This window comes from Hemibagrus wyckioides, linkage group LG07 (genome assembly GCF_019097595.1).
Source record: "Hemibagrus wyckioides isolate EC202008001 linkage group LG07, SWU_Hwy_1.0, whole genome shotgun sequence".
Taxonomy (NCBI): domain Eukaryota; kingdom Metazoa; phylum Chordata; class Actinopteri; order Siluriformes; family Bagridae; genus Hemibagrus; species Hemibagrus wyckioides.
Genome location: NC_080716.1, coordinates 24,354,910 through 24,370,169, shown reverse-complemented (window position 1 = coordinate 24,370,169; position 15,260 = coordinate 24,354,910). Strand labels below are relative to the sequence as shown.

The 15,260-nt window shown below is 34.9% G+C and overlaps 1 protein-coding gene across 1 annotated transcript; it reads right to left on the bottom strand.

Moving 5' to 3' along the window:
* Positions 1–4,189: 4,189 nt before the first annotated feature.
* On the bottom strand, positions 4,190–14,480 carry LOC131356270 (Fc receptor-like protein 5). The gene is made up of 10 exons (XM_058395179.1): positions 14,459–14,480; positions 13,204–13,479; positions 12,812–13,123; positions 11,538–11,804; positions 11,084–11,330; positions 5,731–5,852; positions 5,290–5,388; positions 5,077–5,112; positions 4,383–4,460; positions 4,190–4,245 (listed from the first exon to the last, which is right to left on the bottom strand). The coding sequence occupies exons 1-10, from the start codon at positions 14,478–14,480 to the stop codon at positions 4,190–4,192; spliced, it is 1,515 nt and encodes a 504-aa protein (XP_058251162.1).
* Positions 14,481–15,260: the final 780 nt, after the last annotated feature.

Here is a 15,260-nt window from a genome sequence, read left to right as displayed (position 1 = left end):
CTAGGTGTGAAATGCACGGCCCGCCACTGGAAGGATATATGATGCTACACACAGTAGTAGACAGTGTATCATGTTAAATTAATCTAATAAATCTTACAAACTTCTACAAACTAGATGTGATAAGTCACTTTCCCACTAAACATGGCACGGCTCACCCTTTAATCCAAAACCCAGTATTATCTGTATTCTAGCCAAGCACACATGTTGATTGTTGTTTGTATCACATGGTAACAACACTAGAATTAAGATCCAACAACTTATTCTTTCTGACTTTTTTGATGTTCTGGGATTTCTGCATGACTCTCTGCAGAACTCTGTGGTTATGTGCTGCTCCTGTACCAGGCGGTGATGCAGGCAGTCAGGAGGCTCCCCATGATGCACGTAATAAATGATTTCAGGATGCTGGGTCTCATACCAAACATCCTCAACAGTCTGAGGAAGAAGAGGCGCTGGTGAGCTTTCTTTATCATGTCAGAAATTCACACAGCTTTATTGTCACTTCAACCATATATAGCTGATGCAGTACACAGTGAAGTAAAACAACATTCCTCCTGGACCAGAGGTGCTACACAGAACAAAAACAAAGTTCAGGTGATGCGGACAAACAGAACTAAACTATTCCTACAAGGTGCTTTCGTTAGGAACTAAACATACAACATAAGTGCACAAGACAGATGACAAGAGAAGACAGTGCAGACAAACAAGACATCTCTGCAGTATTGGAAGCTCTCTCCGTGGGGAGTTGTGGGGTTGTTTGTGTTGAAGCGAGCATAGAGAGGAAGCTTTGTTCATAGTGGAGCGTTTATTTCATTGTGATATTGTTAATTACATGCTACATGTCTCTCGTGTCAGTGGTGTTGAATCGTGATTCTAGTGTGAGACTGCGTTTTGTTGGTTTTACAGGGGATGTTTTTTTAAGGGTGCCATTAATTAAGCTCTGATTTAGGGACATTGAAAGCTTTTATGCATTTACTGAAACATAAGAAAGTTTCTCAGGTCACGTGATCAAAACAATCCTGTATCATAGAATCTGTTTGGTCTGAGCAGCACTGTGTTCTCCTGAGAGCGGGTGCTTCCTGTTTCAGCTTCTGCCTGTAAACAGGTATGATCAGGACGGAGCATGTAAAGCTCATAAAAAAGCTATGTTAATATTTGCATTTACATTCATCAAACATTTTGCGGACAGTGCACAACAGCGAGTAGCTTAGCAACAAGCTATTAGTATGGTCAAGTGTGTGTATATTAACTGATCTAAAGCAAATACTGTTATAAACAAATTACTAAGTATAGAAGTTGGATTTTACACTGTTCACAGTTTAATGATTTAATGTCTTTCTGTAAACAGAGAAAGAACTGATAACTGAGAAGACGCCAAGTTGACGAGTAGAAATTTCTATTAGAGGAGGTGTTTTTTCGGTTAGTTTTAGCCAGATGTGGAGGAAATTACATATTACAACCCTGCCTTAAATGCAGTATAACTTACAAGCCTGACTGAGGTTGAACTATGTGACAATGCATACATAATTATATATTTTATAAAGAGGTTTTACAAATAAATCCCAGCATAAAGAAACTAAAAAGTCTGTTCTTTCTTTTCTTAGGCCAGGACACCCCAAAATATCAGTGGTGTCAGAGTACAAAATATATTTTTGCTTGAAGCTACAGCAGAAGTAGAGCTTGAAGAAGAACCATGAAGAACACAAGATCAATGATCATGGACATCTATTTTTATATATATTTAATATTTTTACATACTGTGCTATAATAAAATATGACAGATGGGATTTTAATTATTCTTTGATTAATTCATTCATTAATTTGATCTCCACAATCCTGAATATGGTGGAAAAAACACACAGTAATGCAAATCTGATTAGTATTATTACTGTGTGTTTGTTTCAGTGCTTCAAATCAGTGTCTCTGTAGCAGAAGTGATGCTGATCTTCCTTTCAGTTTGGTTCAGTGAAGCTCTCTCTCTCTGCTGGTGAGAGACTGAACTACAGCTGAACTCCACTCAGTCTCTCAGAGCTATTTTTGTACCTAATAAAACCTAAATGTATTAACAATCTGAAGGTCACTTCCAAAAGACATAAACAGACTGCAGGTCATATTGTATATGAGTATTCACCTTCTGACCTTGTAAAATAAATAAAAAGTCTTTTGTCTTGTTATCATTGTATTAATGTACGTTGTGTCACAGGTATTTACTGTATTTACAGCAAGAATGTAATTATAACAGGTCAAAAGTTGTCTTTGTCAAAGTTTATTTGAGGAAAAGGTCCAAGAGCAGTTTTAATAAATTCTAGATTGCAAGAAAAATATATTTTTTTAAAAATAATAATAATATAAAAAACAGATATACATACAGTATTTACTAATAAACACAAATTAAAGCATGAAGGTAAAAAAATACATTTTCAAACATAAAATTTAATAACAGATTTGGTGTATAAAAGTTATTATACCCAAAAGGTGGCACTGTTGTAAGCTCTTCATATAGAAAATACAAGAAAGTAGGTTTTCATATTATTAAAAATATTTCATTTACCATTAGATGTACAATATATATATATATATATATATATATATATATATATATATATATATATATATATATATATATATATATATGTATGTATGTATGTATGTATGTATATAAGAATAATGAAAAACATAGTATTTTTATTTTTTATTATTTCATATTAATGATGCATTTGAATGAAGTCCTAGGATGTCATCACTAGTTAATCTGGACAGAACATCTATTAACAGACATACAGTTTCGACCTACTTGGTATTAAGTAACCAAACATATACTTTTTTGGCACTTGTGCCCGTTGCGTGGAAATAGTTTAGATTAAATACTTTAGATCATTGCTAAAATATATTCCTCTTCCTTCATCCAGTTTAAGCCAATTAAGTGAAAAGTTCATGTATAAACAAATCTCACTCTAATTTTATTGTAAATGCACACATGATGAACAAGATGAACTCTCTCTCTCTCTCTCTCGCTCTCTCTCATCTCTTCAGATTTCTGCACACACCTTCAGCACCTATGAATGATCATTTAGAGATGTTTTAGATTTCAGTTTTTTACAGGTTTAAATATATATTTATTAGATATTAAGCAAACAGCAAATCAGTAAGACACATTTTAAAGGCAATGCAAATGCATATTTCTACATATTCAATAATTATTTTTTAAAAAAGTACTAAATAGTGCTAAATTATTATTTAAGGAAAAACTGTCGTGTGTTATTACACTGCATGACTTACATTTATTACAGTAACTGCAATGGCACTAGAGGACTGAGCAATAAAATTCACATATATGGGAAAAATATGATTTTAAAAATATGATTTGAGTTTTCTACATTTTTTATTTTCCAAAAACATGTGAACTGGTGTAAGAGTCATCAACTTCGAGCTCATTATGAACGAGAGACACAGTTTCATTTAATTGTCACACTGTTAGCATTTTTATGCTACTCTATTCCACATTAGCTGCTGATACAGCTGAGGAAACTAGGCTTTTAAATGTATAGTTATAGGGACAGGTCGTGGTGAAAAGAATATAAAAATAGCACAAATAAAAGTGTATTAAATTCAGTTTCTACTGCGAAAAACAATGAAGGCAACTGAATTATCTGCTGTTTTAAGATGTGGGTTCTGGTTACCTTAGGGATGTGGTTGTGATTTTTGTTTTATCTTTTTTTTTGTATGGATCTATAGATCTATTTGTTGAGGGTGTGAACACACTGAGCTTTTTTAAAATTAAGATCAACCCCAGGATACTGAGGGACTAGAGGACTTATTCATTTTGTTTATTGAGTATTGAGATGTGACCAGACTAACCAGAATTCACAGCTCTATTCTGCTGGCATGTGCTACAGACGGTTTCAGTGGTTGACTTCCTTCTGCAGTCTTTACCTGATACCCAGCAGCCAGCAGGACTTCTTCAACAAGAAGCAGAAAAACCACTGACTAATTTTAATGTAGCATAAAATAATTTTAGAATTGCTTGTAGAACCATTTGATTACACTATTTAGCTCCTATTTATCAGTGTTTTAACTCCTACTGAACTCCTGCTGAGCAAGACACAGTGTTTCTAGTGTTTCTACACAATTCTAAGATTTCTGTAAGTATTTCTCACTCAGTTTGAGATTTGTAAACAGAACTTTCTTTTACCTATGTGTTCTGCTTCAGCTCTGAGTAAACAGTATCAGGTTCAACATTGGTTTTCACTAGGTAAGAGGAACAAGAAACCCTGAATTAACATCCACAGTCAACTAAATTCCATCTGAATTGCTCAACAGAAATAAGCTAAATTAATTGGTTAAAATGGTTTTCAGATAAATAATTAGCTTTTTTTTGTCTTTACCTTGTTTTTTCCTTGCTTTTTTCTGTGGCTTCAGTTCAAGCTGAGCATAAGTTACATCACTGGGTCCAGCATCATGATCTGCAGTGACAGTGAACAAAAACAAAACAAACACAGCTTTGACCTGTTTGGATATGTTCTGTATGGTGTGTGTTCATGGTGTGTGCAGGACCCTTGGTCTCTTGGTGTTCCTCAGGCTGTCACATAAGTTAAGTAGCCTTTATTTGACACATATACATTACTACACAGTGAAATTCTTTCTTCACATATTCCACCGTTAGCACAGTGTCAGTCATGATGCAGTGTCCCTGGAGCTGGGGAGGTTGGGGCCTTGGTCAAGGGCCTAACAGTGGCAGCTTGGTGGTTTTGGGGCTTGAACCCAGACCATCCAATCAACAACCCAGAGTCTTACCACCACCCATATTTTACATATGTTTTGCTGCGAAGGTTTCAGTGTGGCCTTGACCTAAGATGATGATTAGATTTTCTTGGTCTGTTAATTTACAGTAAATTGGTGTTTTGTTTGTGATTATTTCAATGAAACTGTTTCTTTGTTGTTGATATTTTTCATAGTGGAATGACTACAGGAGATTTACTGTATTTAATGTATGTGTTTATTTGGAGATTTATTCCTTTGAGAATAATTAGATATATTTTAAATGAAATAATGAAATAAAGAAATCTATTTTACTTTTACCTGCATTGTCCATGGTGGCATAAATGTGTTCATTTCCTACAGAAAAAAAATCAAATAAAGAGAATAATGTAGATTTTCTGACCTTTTTGAAAGTAATTCCAGTGAAATGATCGTTGTTGAACTTGTTAGTAAGAATTAGAGAAGAGTTAGTTAGAAAGTATTGAATTACTGTATATATAAGGAAAGTATTGATGATGTGACACACTGTCTGACCGGTTTGAAGCGGTGTGTATCCTGACTGAGAATCCTCAGCTCCTGACTGACTCTGGCCTGGTGTCTGATTGCTGTTCTGCTGTATGCCTCTGTCCTTTCCTGTATGACAAGACAGAAGTTCTTCAATTCCTCAATTTATAAATCACATAAACAATATTTTAGGGAGCTCTATTTTATGAAATCTAAATGTAAAGATTAATAAATAATACCAAACTGCGTAATTGTAAATATAATGCAATTATTTTCCTATTTATTAGCTTAAAACTATTTCATATTTAGTAGAAGTGTTATTTTGTATTTAATTTGTAATTAAGAATATGTAAAATAAAGTGTAATAAGATTAATTATTGAAAAGTTATTTCCATATTTGTTTATTGTAAATAATTTCATGATTTATCCACTATGCTTAGTGTAGAATTTAGTGAAACCTAATTATCAGACCTTTGTTGGATTTGTGTTTCCACAGCAGGATCAGTAAAAGGATGATGAACAGCAAGGCCAAACTCAGTCCCACAGCCACAGCTACTGGTACAGTGTTGGACCCAGAACCTGAGGAAAGAAAAAGACACAGATGAAAAAGCTGCTGACATTTCAGTACTGTTTAACCTTCTACAAACGTTCAGCTTTCTACAAATGTTCTCTTCAAATGAACCTTTACTTCCTTTGAAAGAAACTCTTATTTTTAACACAGGAAGCAACAGATGGCTTATGTCTTATGTCTTAGGTCCACTAGTACTGATCTATTAATGGGTCTTAAGACCAGCCTAAATGGGCAGAATATTTAGTACCATCCACCCCAAGGCTTTTAACTTAGCTTAAAAACAAATTTTTGATGTGAGTTTAAGTTTAGGTTTTTCTGTAGTTGGAGGTGAAACACACAGTTCATGTGCTGCTCTCAGAGTGTTTATCACACTAATCAATACTACACTACTACAAACAGAGACATGCTGTTACTGATACACTAAATATTCCATTAATAACTGTCAAAGTATTTTGTAGTAAATTCTGTGGAATTGAGTTTACTCTCTTCATGATTTCATCTATTTTTATAGAAAACATAATTGTTTGAGAAATTGTGGTAGAGATGAGAAAGAAAGTGGTGGACCTGCCTAAATTCCTCCAAGAGCACATCAAATATTTGAAGAATTAAGACTAATATCTAAGCAACTTCTAAGCTCACTCATCTCATATAAGATCAGCATTTTTTATTCTACCATTAGAAAGAGACTGCACAAAAATTATACCCACAAAAGATTTGCAAAGCAAAAACCAAACTTATTCATACAGACATTTTCATGAGTGTGTTCATTAATATGAAATTTAGAAAGTAAATGTGCATTCTTAATGTGCAGCTCATGTAGTGCTGTAAAACACACACACAAACACACACAGGCTGCAGAGTCACAACAGCTTTTGGTCACTCTGTGCACCAAATACATCAAATCAGTCAAACACACCCTTCTCTGACCATCTGATATTAAATCAGTGTGTTTTGTAATGATTATGTATGAGTGCCTGTTACAGGAGTGTAAGATCAGACATGTACCTATCACTGAGAGAGTCACTTCATTACTTCTTGCCGTTGACCGTCCATTAATAAACCCAGAACATTTGTATCTGTGACTCTGATCTACTTTTATAGTGTAGTCCTTTTCAGCAGACTTTTGCATAAAACCACCATTTTTGTACCAGTAGTATGGTCCACTTCCTCTTGAAATTCTACATGAGAGTGTAACCGTCTCTCCTCTGAATATTTGTGATAAATTTGGCTGCACAGTCAGAACTGGTTTATTATCTGCTGGAAGTCAAAACACAAACACAGACTGTCAATGTAAATATCTTAAACTCTGCATGACAATGTGCAAACACAATCTTCTCCATCTTAATACAAATCCAACATGGACACAACATAAGCAATAAAATATAGAGGAATCACCTTGAGATTGTCCATCCTGGATAACTGAAATAAACACTGAAAAGGGAAGAGGAAGAGAAAATTATCGTGTCAAATTTATCACATATTGTATTTCACATTTAAAAAAGTTCAGAGATAAAACACCCGCACCATGGTACAATAGTCATACTCACACCCTCAAGAGAGCAACCCATAACCTCGAGCGAAAGTGGGGAAAAACTAAATTAGAGGATTTTAGAATTGCATATAAAGACAGTATGTCCAGCTATAGACAGGCTCTGAATGCTGCTAGGGCCGAGCATTTTTAACCCACCACTCACTCAAAACTCAACATTTTACTCACAGATTATCACACAGTGTGACCACAGCTCCATTCTGTCACACTGATAAAGGACTGACTGATCAGTGGTTTATGTTAAAGCCTCTACACTTCCTGTCTTCTGTCACATACAGAGAAAAGCAGAAAGATTTCCGTTATGGTGGAAGTTGATGTGATATTTTTAAATGAACCCCACCTCTATGCCTCCAGAAAATCTAGCAACAAAAAGCAATTTGTAGAACATAACTTTATTTCACTGAATGAACTTGTACAGTTGTGTGTAAATACAGCTGTATGTTTGATATTCAGGTTGATTCTCTGCTGCAGAAACCATGATAATCACAAAATAGACTAGTGGGTATGAGTCACTAATGCTGACAGGTTCAGGCCTTTTTGTTTCCATGAGAAACCAACAGAAACTAACCACAACTCCTAAAAGGACACACACACACACACACATTTCTGTTTTGTTATGTTCTGATTATTGCTAAGAGAGTAGTAACAGTGAATACCACACAGTGAAATAAGATGAGTTTGGGTAATTGGACAATAGTAAATTGGAAGTGCAGATCAGGGAGGGGGCAGTCTCAATTGAGCATGTATAAGGGAATGCGTGTAGCTGAAAATCTAACAACAAGAACATGTGGTAGAAAACCAAGTTAACCACCAAAATTCAGAAGCTGAAACTAGAAACGATGTCAAGAGGTCTTGACTAAACCACCGCTTATTGCCTTTGCATTAGTCCTGAGGAGTGTATGAATAGTGGAGATAACTCGTCTGACAAATTCCTTGTAACAGAAATTTCTGGATCCATCACGAGCTGTTAAACTATTATCATTCTCTTGTTCGTATACTGTCTCATTTAGTCACGGTTTAAATATTTGTAGATTAAAGTGTTTTGGTGATACCACAATGTGTAACTCATGTGAACATGTTGAAAAACAAATTAAAATGGAGTCTGAAGTAAGGGTTTATTTTCTGCTTGAATTTGTTTATGTGGGTTTGTCAGTCTCTTGGGTTTAGTTTCTTTGAACCTGGATAACAGTTCATACAACGTTAAAGTGGTAGGATCACACGTGTACAAGTTTATGTTTTTTATGTGGTAAAGAAAGGAGAGAAAGGATAATCAAAAGCAAACAGTTATACACTAAACCAGGCTTGTGTGTTTGTGTTTAGATTAAAATCCCTTCTTAAAGTAGTTCTTTGCAAGCTGCCTTTGACATTAACAAATACTGTCTATTTTCCAACTGGAATAAATCAACCCAATTAAAGGTAAAGTTAAACGATCCAAAACAACACACAAATCCTAAAGATGGTAGATTGTAGATTCTACACATAACACACACTGAAGTTAAATTCTATCCACACATGCACATGTTCACATCATTTCCTCCTCGGCACGAATCTGTCTTGATTTATTTATTTTCCTGGTTTTTCCCCCACAGGATCTATTTATTTTCATGTGTTTTTGTCACATGGTTCATTTATTTTTCACATCTGACTCCAGTTTTGTCCTCACATTTAATATGACACACTCCCTCTTTATTCCTCCACACCTGATGGATCCAGACTTAACTGTACCTCTCTGACCATTGCTCTGGGCAGTCACAAATGATTTACGGCATCTTTCAAACATCGCTATATTGTCTTAGACAATAAAGTTGTAGACATAAGAGACTCATTCTCAAGTGTCTAGGAAGTTATCAATCACTGACATATAGAGTTATTTCAGTTTCAGTGAGTCCCTGATCAAAGTAAAAGTAATGCGATCATCCATGATGCTGCGTTACTGCGCTTTTACTGCCTCTAGAACATGTTCTTAAATTGAATACACAGGAAAATTAAGTAATGATCATAAGAATACAAGAAGGAAAAATAACAATAATCCATGGCCTCTTATGACTGTCGTACAATTTAGAGGAAAAAGTAAAAGAAAATAAAGGGCGAGTTGGTGTTGGAGTCTAGATGGTTACCGTAAAACCCTGTATATGTTCACAGGCCAGTTTCTTCTACCGTGGGTGTTAAAAGACCTGCTTCATTAATCACTGCTTTTAAATAAAACTGTGCCACATTTTTACAAAGTTGAAGTTTAGCATGTAACGCAAAAATAAACTAGACTTAACTTAAAAACTGCTAATAAACTAAACCTCCCAGCAAATCGACATGATTGAACCGACTCTCTCGAAACACGGTTTAGGTATTAGAAACTCTCTCGCGGTTAAACATGTTAATGACACACAACGAGGCAAAGTACTGTATATTTAACATCTCATCTTCAGAACCTGTGTGAGGTTTAACACACACACACACACACACACACACACAGTTGCATAGTTGGTTTTGCAGTGTGCTGTAAAATTATCACTTTAAATCAATTAAAATTAGTTAAATAAGAAAAGTAATCTAAGACAATCAGAATTCCATAGAGAAAACACCTTAAATTGTATATCCTTTATTCAGTAAACGTTTAAATGCATTTTCTTTAAAAGAAAGAAAGAAAGAAAGAAAGCCAAGGAATTCCTTACTATATACTATTATATCAGAGCCTTTTGTAAAGACCTGGACTGGTTTATAGTTAAGCTTCTGGTATTGCTTTTGGAAATGTTTTTGTATATTACATTTTTTTAAATACAAAACATTTGCATTTTACATTTTCTGATAACTTACATCTGAGACATGATACAGAAGAGCAGTTGAGGGTTAAAGGTTTTGCTCAAGGTGCTGCGATTTAAACTCACAACATTCTGATCAATGCAAAGACTGAAGCACTGAGTCACTACTTTCCAACACATTTTCCGTGATTTATTTTCTACAGATTCTACTGAAAATCTATAGATTAATGAATATTAACAGAAATTTATGAAGGGAAATTCATTGAGGAGGACTGGGTGTGTTTTCTTTCCAGCACACCCTAAAAAAGTCCAGATACCTGCTATAAAATGTTGATTCTATGATGATCAAATAATGTAGATTAATCAAATACTATAATTATAAACTAATGATAAACCTCCTCACCTGACCTCAGTGACCTGTCTCTGACCTCACTAATGCTCTTGTAGCTGAATGAACACAAATCCCCACAGCCATTCTACAAAATCTAGTGGAAAGCCTTCTCAGAAGAGTGGAGATGATTATAAAAGGGAACGGGATGTTCAGCAAGCACAGATTGATGTGATGGTCCACAAACTTTTGTAGCACATGATACATTTAGCAATATACATGCATCTGTAGAAAATGTTAATAAACCTACAAAATATTTTATCCAGTTAGATGAAGACAAATAAAAGTAGATGGACAATATGCATGAAGTTATTGAGTAAAAAAACTGATGTGGTCTTAATATCTAGTTCATTTTACTGTGGGTGTGTAAAATATTAATTATAATACTGTAGAAAGTCTAGTACAGGCCCTAATAAATACAAGTTTCAGATGAAGACACATATCATACTGTACATGCAGAAATACCACAGAGCTAATGAATACCACATCACTGCTTATTTTAGTATAATCCCATTCAGTTTCATTGCTTAAGAAACAAACTGAATAAATATTTCTCACCTCTGACTGAAACCCAGCTTTTCAGTGACTCTCCTCTCTCTGGGTGTTTACAGTGGTAGAAACCTTCATCTGACTTTGAGACACTACTGATGGTCATCTCTCCTGTAGTCTGGGACTGGAGGATGGAATCATCTTTATAGAAATCAACACCAGAGCCTGGGATCTTTTTGCTGTGAGATAAACAGTGTAAAGTCAGAGGATGACCCTCAGTCACAGGATGGACAGGACTGTCCAGGATCACAGCACCATCTGTAGGAAAGAGAAAGAAGACACTGAAAATAGAAAATGTGTAAAATACAGTAATGATTTTAACACAGAGAGCTCTATCAGTGGTAAATATCAGAGAGAGTGTAACACAATGATCATTTCTTTACTCTGATTCAGTAGAGTTTAAAAGTGTTATCTCTAGTCCTGTATATTGTAAATCTGTTACAGATGAGAACATTGAAGACTCACTGTACACTGTGATGTTGACAGGATTACTGCGTCCTCCAGATTCAGACTGACACCAGTAAACTCCAGTGTGTGATGTAGAGAGGGAGCTGATGTTACATGTAGATCCTGAAACTGATGAACAAGTGATCAGTTCCTCACCGTTTCTGTATCTTCTCACTGTCCATCCAGTAGAGTCACTCTGGTCCTCACAGCTCAGTGAGAAAGAGTCAGCAGTAAAGTGTTGAGTTCTGCTCGGACTGATGATCAGAGACACTGGAGGAGATTTTCCTGAAATACAAATATAATTGAATTTCATTATGATTCAGATATTTAATGATTTTCTTATAATGCTTCTGTATATGTACAGTTTATTAATATGTGTACTATTAAAATTAACACAAGACTAAGCCATTAATTGCATTAATTGGACTATTCAGAGTCTGTTCATCTGCATTACACATCACTACTAAATAAATAGTTATTACAGGACACATTATTATTTTATGTTAAGGGACAACACAGGTGAATGCTCAGATCAGAAGGTAAGCATTATTATCACGTAAAAGCACAGGTAGTTGCAGCTGTAACTAGTAACAGATTCATATTAATGTGCTTGTTTTAATATGTTATTGTGTCTTTAATAACAGCTCATACACATTTTTATTATTTAAAAAAAAAATATTAAGTAAAGTGTGATTAATTCATATAGTATTAAAATTATGAAATCCTACAAGGATGTCAACACTGATGGGAAACAATATGCTTAATTATTAATGATGAAATATTGTTTGTTCAATACCAATTTCATACGAATATTGTTTGTTCTGTACCAATTTCATATGTACTAATTTCATTTAACAAATCAAATCAGTTATGATTGTTTTTGCGTAATTTGTTAACTTACATCAAACACAGCACACATTCAGTCTGTGGTGCAACTATACAATGTGGTTTAAGGTGACTTCTGATTGAATAAATGCTGCTGCTTGTCAGTTTTAGTTAAACATTGTGAGATGTTGTAAAATGGCAGTCATTATCTTACAGATCTGCTGTGAATGTTGGACAGTTACTTGCCTACTTTTCAGACCACAAGGAGACCCCCTGTAACTACATGCTACATAAACCTTTTCAGACCAGACTGCTATATGAAAATAATGTAGCCCTGAACCTCCTCTAGATGTGTGTTACTCTTTATTTAATAAATTCACTATTTATTTATATACTATTATACTATTTATTTATATACTATTATACTATTTATTTATCCAATTAAACTCAATGTTTTATTTCCTCACCAGTGATCCACAGTGGCTGTAGTTTGCTGTAACATGTGTGAAAGACTCCTCTCTCTGCTCTGCACACATAAACTCCTGTGTGATTCAGAGTAACAGGACTGAGAGTGTAGGAGCCTCCAGATCCTCTGCTGCTGTCTGAGAGGAGTTCTCGATTGTACCTGATTAAACCATGACTGTCTCTGTAGGGAACATCTGTGTACCAGCTGAATGTCCAGCCTGTATAGGAGTGTTTAACCTCACAGCTTAGAGTCACTGAATCTCCTTCAGTCAGCCAGCTCGATGGAGACACACTCACTACTGCCTCTGCTACATCTGATGGACAACAAACGTAAAAAAATCAAACAGAGTTTACATATAATTAATGACAAAATAACACAAACTCACACACTCACCTGATACAGTGAGAGTAACAGCATCACTGATCTCTGAGGTCTGAGTGTCACTGCTTCTCCACCCTCTGCAGGTGTAGTTACCACTGTCTTCATTTCTAACTGAGCTGAGGCTGAACTCCTGTTTTTCGTGTTCTTGGTTGAGTTCGTCATCATTTTTATACCAGCTGTATGTCCACTCAGTGTCTCCTCCTCCCTGTATTTCACACCTGAGAGTCACAGTCTCTCCTCTGAACACATGTTTGTCAGGCTTTATGGTCACCACAGCTTTAGGACTCTCTGTAGAAACATAATCTTTAATTATTAACACCACAAAATAAACACTGCAATAAATACAGTTCTGATTCTACTGTCATTAGTCTGTGATTAGTCTAATAATTACTGATGGTATAGAAAGAGACTGTGCAAAAGTGATATCCATGAGAGATTTGCAAAGCAAATACCAAAGTTATTCATACAGACATTTTCATGAGTGTATTCATTATTATGAAATTTAGAAAGTAAATGTGCATTCTTAATGTGTAGCTCATGTAGTGATGTGAATCTCACACCAGCATGCCATGGAGACAGACCCATACATGGGATTCAAAGAAGCACTGCTTTATTAACATAAACACGAGACATGGGGAGACTAACAAGACATGACACTAAACTGAAAATAAAACATAAACAGAAAACCAAGATATAAAACATGGCCTAAACCTGAACACAGACATGACGTTACATGACACGACACAATCAACAATGACAGGTACGCAAGGATCCCTATTTATAGGGCTACACTTTAAGGTAAATGGGAAACAGGTGATACAACAGGAAGGAGAACAGTGGGAAAGGGTTAGGGTTACACATGACAAAGCAGGCTCCAGTGATTCACCTGACAGCACCCCCTCCAGTGGTCTGGCAGGGAACTGTCCAGCTGTTCCTGACACATGAACACAATATAAACAATAAAATATAGAAATCACCTTGAGCTTCTCCAACCTGGATAAGTGAAATAAACCCTAAAAAGGGAAGAGGATACGATTGTTGTGTCAAATTTATCACTTATTGTATTTCACAATTAATTGTATAATTAATTTGATTTTTTCACTCATATAATCAAATATTTCAGTATAGATGTTTCAACATGAGATGTTAATATAACCTGATCAACATGATCTGACAAGTTATTTTCTACTACATCTGATGGTTTCAGAACTCGTCTCCTGTCTGTTTATAATAGTCATGAGAAGAAACAGAAACCATGAACTCATACTGGTGTTTGTGTCAAACGTCATGATAGCAGCCAGAGATCTTTACTATAAAAACTACAGTGTGAATTTCTGTTTCTGTCAAAGTTTGGCACTGAAAGTTTCAGCTGAAATGGACATTTATATTTACATTTAAATAGACTCTATAACATTCACTTTGAATTCACTTTGAATTTTTGAAGACAAAAATTGTTTCAGCAAATCTTCATTTCACCCTTCACCAAATTATATTATAGTTTAATTTCCAGAACAAAGATATGTAATTATGACTTCTTAATTTCTTTAAGAAAACAAATCTTGTAAATAAAAAAACAATTTTTTTAGTTTCACTTCAGCTATAAGACAGGCAAAATATTTACCTGTTCCAATAATGTGTGGTGTTTAAAGAAGCTATTTTCACTCAGGTCACTACACAGCTCATTACTGTCTCATGTAGAATTTAATCCACATCTGCTAATCTGAAGCTGAACTGCATCACTTCCTTCTCTTTGTCTCACATTACAAAGTTGCTCATGTGCACTAACATTACATTACAATACATACAGCCTGCAGGATAATGTATCATATATGAGGAAAAACTGGATCTCAGTAACACATACAACCATTCAAAGGTTTGGGATCACTTGGAAATGCCCTTGTTTTCCAAAGAAAGACAATTTTTTTATCTATTTCAAAACAAAAAATCACCAAAAAATCATCAAAAGAAAGATATGCATTGTTGCACCAAAGCCCATTATCAGTAATCATCAGTCCTCTGTTTCAATTTCATGATATGTGTGATAATCAAAATTATCAATAAGTGTTATT

Coding starts and splice junctions, on each gene's coding strand:
- LOC131356270 (XM_058395179.1), bottom strand. CDS start 14,480: ATGACGTTTGACACAAACACCA. Junction 13,480..14,458: donor GACGTTTGACACAAACACCA/GTATGAGTTCAT, acceptor ATGTTTCTACAG/AGAGTCCTAAAGCTGTGGTG. Junction 5,113..5,289: donor ATACACACCGCTTCAAACCG/GTCAGACAGTGT, acceptor TTTTTTCTGTAG/GAAATGAACACATTTATGCC.